The sequence below is a fragment of the Aristolochia californica genome, unplaced genomic scaffold (genome assembly GCF_029961685.1).
Source record: "Aristolochia californica isolate CCGP_79_NKW_82.1479 unplaced genomic scaffold, dmAriCali1.0.hap1 SCAF_1, whole genome shotgun sequence".
NCBI classification, from domain to species: Eukaryota; Viridiplantae; Streptophyta; class Magnoliopsida; order Piperales; family Aristolochiaceae; genus Aristolochia; species Aristolochia californica.
In genome coordinates this window covers 49,699,933-49,706,682 of record NW_027181770.1, presented here as the reverse complement: position 1 = coordinate 49,706,682, position 6,750 = coordinate 49,699,933, and the positions used below count along the sequence as shown (strand labels likewise).

General features: G+C 41.3%; 1 protein-coding gene across 1 annotated transcript; it reads left to right on the top strand.

The window, feature by feature from the left end:
* The first annotated feature begins 519 nt into the window (after window positions 1-519).
* Window positions 520-5,935, top strand: LOC137950017 (5-methyltetrahydropteroyltriglutamate--homocysteine methyltransferase 1-like). The gene is made up of 14 exons (XM_068796355.1): window positions 520-938; window positions 1,711-2,064; window positions 2,162-2,249; window positions 2,536-2,663; window positions 2,750-2,941; window positions 3,040-3,242; window positions 3,395-3,558; window positions 3,889-3,969; window positions 4,058-4,224; window positions 4,309-4,414; window positions 4,498-4,748; window positions 4,829-4,901; window positions 4,987-5,115; window positions 5,224-5,935. The coding sequence occupies exons 2-14, from the start codon at window positions 1,715-1,717 to the stop codon at window positions 5,590-5,592; spliced, it is 2,301 nt and encodes a 766-aa protein (XP_068652456.1). The 5' UTR covers window positions 520-938; window positions 1,711-1,714; the 3' UTR covers window positions 5,593-5,935.
* Window positions 5,936-6,750: the final 815 nt, after the last annotated feature.

The window sequence follows — 6,750 nt, the reverse complement described above, 5'->3', positions numbered from 1 at the left end:
ACCTCCCTTATCATTTTTTTTAATAAAATGTATGCATAATTTAATATATAGTTTATTTGACATATATTTTATATAGAATATTAAATATAAGTTAAGCTCAAACTTGAGTAGAGCTCGAACTTGAACTCAGTTAAAATTATTAGGCTCAAGTTCGATTACAATTTTAGGTTTAAGGCTAGGATCAACTTGATCTCGAGTTCAAAATATTTAAATCAAACTCAACTTAAACAAGGTTCGGACTCAGTAGGATTCGATGTTACCCTTATGCCTAATTTTAAGTAGAGGTCATTCCTAATTTTATGTAAAATATATACATAATTTTATATATAATTTATTTAACATGTATTTTTTTCAAAAAATTAAATGTATATTAAAGCCCCAACACTACTCGTTCATCGAACTCGATTAAAATTATTAGACTCAAGTTCAATAACAATTTTTGGCTCAAATCATATTCGAAATATTTAAATCAAACTCCACACATGTTTGGGCTCGGCTGGATACCACACCGTCCTTTCCCACTGAAGTTTGCCCGCCCCATTCTCTAGAGCTGATTTCTTGACTCCATCATCTGCCTTCTTCCTATTTCCTGCCCCTTAATCACTCTTCTCCGCGCTCGCACTCTACTGCGAGGAGGAGACTGCTTTTCCGCCTTGTCCTCCTCCCCCTTCATTTTCGTCAAATATTAGAGTTCGGACTCTTTTTATTATTTATTTATTTTAATTTTGTTTTTTTAATGTTTGGTTCTTCTGGACCCAACTGACACTCTGAGAGGTGCTACTATATATGATGTAATCACATATCTATTTAATCTCTATTATTTGTCATACATTTCTATATAATTACTCCCGGCTAGTTCCTTCCATTCCGTCACTCTTCTCCCCTCGTTGCAATCTCTGCAAACACCAGCAACTTCTCCGGTTCTTCATCTGAGTTAGGTACGAACGCCTTTTGCTTTTCGTTTGTTCTTCCCTCCATTTTAGAATACGTAGATCTGCACGTTATGCATAGATTTTCTCCTGCATGTCTTTAGGCGATTAGAGTATGACTTAGTTCATATATCCGGTTGAGGGTTTGCAAAGTGGAGCGGATCTGGTCTTTATTAGCATCTCCTGTAGTTCCAGGCGTTGTACGTTTGCATTTTGAACTGTGTTATCACTTTTTTATGCTAAGCAAAGAGAGATCTGCCCTCTGATCTTGACTGACCCTGTCAACAACATCATTGATCACCTTATTCCGGAATCTCGAGCTAAAAAAAGAACATACTCAGCCTTGTCAGGGGATTCCAATGATCTATCGGTGTCACTTAGAGTGGGTTGCAAGAGCAATGAAGCAGCTGATCGATGTTGTTGCTGATTGGGTCTACTGACTACCACCCAAGTTTTGGGTTTCTATTGACATATATATTTGCGTATTTCCTTAGTAGATCTGGATTCAGCTTCAGTTCTTATATTGTTTTTGTATGAGCACATTCATTGCCCTGTTTCTTTACTAGATCGATTTGTTTTCCGGGACAGCATAGTCAATGTTTTTTGTGAGTTGTTTCAGATGAATCTCCGATGATATCTGTTTCTCTGTTTAATTTTATTCATGTTTCTCACAAGACAATTGTTGATCGTCTCAATCTACATTGGAATGCATACATGCTTTCAGTTTGTTAGTTCCTTGAAGATACATTTTCTTATGATTCTTCTTTGCTTCTCAAACCAGCACAATGGCATCACACGTTGTTGGCTATCCTCGGATGGGCCCCAAGAGAGAGCTGAAGTTTGCGTTAGAATCTTTTTGGGATGGAAAGAGCAGCGCAGAGGACTTGAAGAAGGTTACAGCAGACCTCAGATCTTCCATCTGGAAACAGATGGCCGGCGCCGGCATTAAGTACATCCCTAGCAACACCTTCTCTTACTATGACCAGGTACTTGACACCACTGCTATGCTTGGGGCTGTTCCTCCTAGATATGGATGGGCAGGTGGAGAGATTGGATTTGACACCTACTTTTCAATGGCTAGGGGCAATGCCTCTCTCCCAGCCATGGAAATGACTAAATGGTTTGACACTAACTAGTAAGTACCCTGACATCCCTTGAGTCAATGCTTTATATGGCTTCAGTATGTGTCTGACTCGTGTAGGTGGAATTTGTTTTTCTTCTTTGTTGTTCAGTCATTTTATTGTACCCGAGCTGGGCCCAGAATTGGAATTTTCTTATGCTTCTCACAAGGCAGTGCATGAGTACAGCGAGGCAAAGGCAGTATGTAAAATATATGCAGATAACCTATTATCAGTTTATGTACCATTGGTGGGGGAGTCAGATCTGCTAGTACATAGGTACTGGCATTGCGCTGGTCCCCTCCAATCACATGGAGAAAATTGAGGAGACCCATTTCTATATTTAAAGGGGTCCTTTTTATATTTTTCTTGTGTTTGGAAGGGACAATCTCCTTGCTTGCATATGTGCTAGCAAATGTGATCTCATTTGTGGGTTAAATGCCATTCTTTTGCACCTCTAAAACTTGACCACAATTTTCCATATGCAGCTTGGAATTGACACTGTTCCTGTTATAATTGGCCCTGTCTCCTACTTGTTGCTCTCTAAACCTGCCAAGGGTGTGGACAAGTCCTTCCCTCTTCTATCACTTTTGGATAAGATTCTCCCAGTGTACAAGTAGGTTCTTGAACGTTGCTATTGTTCTATTTGATCACCTGCATGTTCTCTACAATGAGTTTTGAATATGAATTCTTTTTTCCCAGGCAAGTTGTAAGTGAATTGAAGGCAGCTGGGGCATCATGGATTCAATTTGACGAACCGACCCTTGTGATGGATCTTGAGGCTGAAAAGTTGCAGTCATTTACTGGTGCTTACGCTGAACTAGAATCGAGCCTATCTGGTCTGAATGTGCTCATTGAGACCTACTTTGCTGATATTCCAGAAGAAGCTTACAAGTAAGTTGGATAGTAGGAACTATAATTAAATTTTTTTAGCATGTGCTTGATATCTGCATCTTGATTCAAAATTAAACTGTTTGTATCACATTTTTCAGGACCCTAACTGGTTTGAAGGGTGTTACTGCTTTTGGTTTTGATCTTGTCCGTGGTACTAAAACGCTGGACTTGATTAAGAGTGTTGGTTTCCCTTCTGGCAAGTATCTATTTGCTGGATTGGTTGACGGAAGGAACATTTGGGCTAACGATTTGGCTGCATCTCTCAGCACTCTTGAGGCCCTTGAGGGTATTGTGGGAAAAGGTACAGTGAAGCCTGACTTTGTATATTCAGATAAATTATTTAAATATATATATATATATATATATATATATATAAAAGTGGATAAGAAAAGAAAATTTTACAATTTTAATGCCATTGAGAAAATATCTAAAAGTGTGTTATCTGTCCAATAGATAAGCTTGTTGTTTCGTCTTCCTGCTCACTCCTTCACACTGCCGTCGATTTGGTTAATGAGACAAAGCTTGATGGTGAAATCAAATCATGGCTTGCATTTGCTTCTCAAAAGGTTGATGAAGTCAATGCTTTGGCGAAGGCATTGGCTGGTCAAAAGGATGAGGTAATGCCTATGCCTCTATTTCTTGTTACCTCAAAATGCTGGTATTTGCCCCTGTTTGTGAGATGTACCATCTTCTTTTTTCCAATTCCACTCATTTTATAGTTGTTGTCACTGACTGGCACCTCTTTTAGTTTTCCACAACCAAAATCTGTGGACTATCATGAATAGTGATGGTATTATTTTTGCCAGTTGGGTTCCCACTCATTTGAAGAGCTTGGAACACTAGTTGGATGTTTTGGTGTGTTTCAATTTGGGTGCTGCACTTGTTCTTTGATATTATGAAAACTAGAGTTATTTATTTAGTTCCTTAATCATTTTCGTTTTTCTCAGGAATTCTTCTCAGCCAGTGCTTCTGCTCAGGCTTCTAGAAAATCTTCTCCTCGAGTGACCAACGAGGCTGTCCAAAAAGCAGTGAGTAGATTGGAAATGGGTATTTACTATGTAGATTATATACTGCATTTTGGTTAGTCATTCTTTTTACTGCAATTTCACTATGCAGGCTGCTGCTTTGAAAGACTCTGATCATCGCAGATCAACTAACGTTAGTGCTAGGCTGGATGCCCAGCAGAAAAAGCTCAACCTCCCTATCCTCCCTACAACTACCATTGGATCCTTCCCTCAGACTGCGGATCTCAGGAGGGTCCGTCGTGAGTACAAGGCCAAGAAGTAGGTGATCGCTTCATATTTTCTGCTTCAGCCCTTCTACTTTGTTAAATTTGTGGAAGCTTCTAACTTGTGGATTTCTTTCAGGATCACTGAAGAAGATTATGTGCATGCCATCAAGGAGGAAATCAGCAAGGTTGTCAAGCTCCAGGAAGAGCTTGATATTGATGTTCTTGTCCACGGAGAGCCAGAGGTGAGCTTTACTGCTAGTCTAGGTTTTTTTTTTTTTGTATTCTGTAAGATGAATATTTTGATCATAAAATCCTTTTTCTGCAGAGAAATGATATGGTAGAATACTTTGGGGAGCAACTGCAAGGCTTTGCTTTTACTGTCAACGGGTGGGTGCAATCTTATGGGTCGCGCTGTGTGAAGCCACCTATCATCTATGGTGATGTGAGCCGCCCCATAGCCATGACTGTGTTTTGGTCATCGATGGCTCAGAGCATGACCTCTCGCCCCATGAAGGGCATGTTGACTGGTCCCGTGACCATCCTCAACTGGTCCTTTGTCAGAAATGACCAACCTAGGTGAGTCAACAATCATATTTGTCAAGTTTGCAATAGTCGCCTTTTATTGAAAAAAAGCACCTAACTCGTGCCTGCACCAGGTTTGAGACTTGCTATCAGATTGCATTGGCTATCAAGGACGAAGTGGAGGATCTTGAAAAGGCCGGTATTCAGGTTGGTGTCTGAGGTTTAATTAATAGGAACTAGGGTCTTTGTCTCTCTCCCTCTCTCTGGTTCACTCAGTTTGCAACCACTACAGGTCATTCAAATCGATGAGGCTGCTTTGAGAGAAGGTCTTCCTCTAAGGAAATCTGAGCAGGCATTCTACTTGGAATGGGCTGTCCACTCTTTCCGGATTACTAACTGCGGTGTCAGTGACACTACCCAGGTACTTCAAATAGTTTTCCATCCCTCCACCTACTTGCAGTTGATCCTCCTTATTTACGGGTCACTGATGCAGTGAAATGGTAATATCATAATATCTCTCATAATGCAGATTCACACGCACATGTGTTACTCTAACTTCAATGATATCATTCATTCAATTATCGACATGGACGCTGATGTGATCACGATCGAGAACTCTCGCTCTGATGAGAAGCTCCTCTCAGTATTCCGCGAAGGTGTGAAATATGGAGCTGGAATTGGCCCTGGTGTGTATGACATCCATTCACCACTTATCCCGTCCACAGAAGAAATTGCAGACCGAATCAACAAAATGCTTGCAGTGCTCGAGACCAATATTCTGTGGGTCAACCCAGATTGTGGTCTCAAGACCCGCAAGTATGCTGAGGTCTACGCTGCCCTCACTAACATGGTTGCTGCTGTCAAACTGCTCCGTTCGCAGCTCCCCAGTGCCAAGTGAGATGAGCATGGGAGATACAGGAATATGGTTCGTATGGGCCATGCGGCAATGGTCGTCTAATTAAATTTTAAGAAAAAATGGTTTGTATTAGAATAAGATTGAGTTTCTTGTGAAACTGAAAGTGGCCTTTTAGGTGTATTTTTTTTTTTTTTTTTGTCAATTTTGGTAGTAGTCATAAAGGTTTTATCAGCGATGAGGAAATTAGTCTGTCATTTTTATTTGACCAGCGATAATCTGTTTGTCTCAAAGACGCAGGGATGGTGGCCCTTTAAAATGGGTGTTTCGCCCTTCATCTAGTTCTATTTTCTGTGCCATAATTACCGTTTACGGTTCATGAACAAAAGTCGTGGCTGCGGCTTGGGTAATTGCTGTGTAAGTTTGTTTTTAAGATAAAAGTGTCCTTTTCTAAATGTTTGCACAATTGAAGAGCTCAATATCTACAATAAGTGATAGGGTACTAAAAGATCTAATAAACCTTAATATGCAGAAATCTTAGAAAAGAGCATATGACCTCCCGTTGCTCTTTAGAAGAAAGAAAAAAAAGGACTTTGGTTAGAGGATTACATGTAGGGGTGACATTGAACCGAACCGGTTTGCGAGTGGCTTGAGCTTGGCTCGGTTCCAGCTTGGTTCGATTTTATTTGAGTTAACGAGCCAGGCTTAATTGACCCATGGTTCGGTTCGAAAGCTTGTGAGCCGGCTCGTTAACGAGCTAAGGAGTCGGGACTGGAAGCGGGACCGGGAGCGAGAGCGAGGGGAGGAAAAAATCTTCCTCTCCTCGTCACCACCGAGCCCCTCCCGTCCGTTGTTGTGGCCACCTCCATCGCTATCGAAAGCTATTTGTCGGTTGCCTTTGCCGTTGCTCGGTTTGATTTCTTCCTCCCCTCGTCTGCCTTCATCGTTGCTTCCGTCGCTGTCGCCTCCGTTAGCCCCGACAACAGGCCCTCACTGGTGCCGCTAGACCCCCTCCCCTGCGTGTCGTTTCGGCGAAAAACCAGAGGCCTTAGTTAGGGGAGAAATAATTTTCCCCACTGCGCACGAAGACATCGTGTGATTTCGTACGTGCGAGATCATAAGCACGTGAAAAAAAAAAACTCTTTCTTGAACTCCAGCTATCCTTCCTCATAGCTCTTGAAGGGACTCAAATTGTTTGAGGTA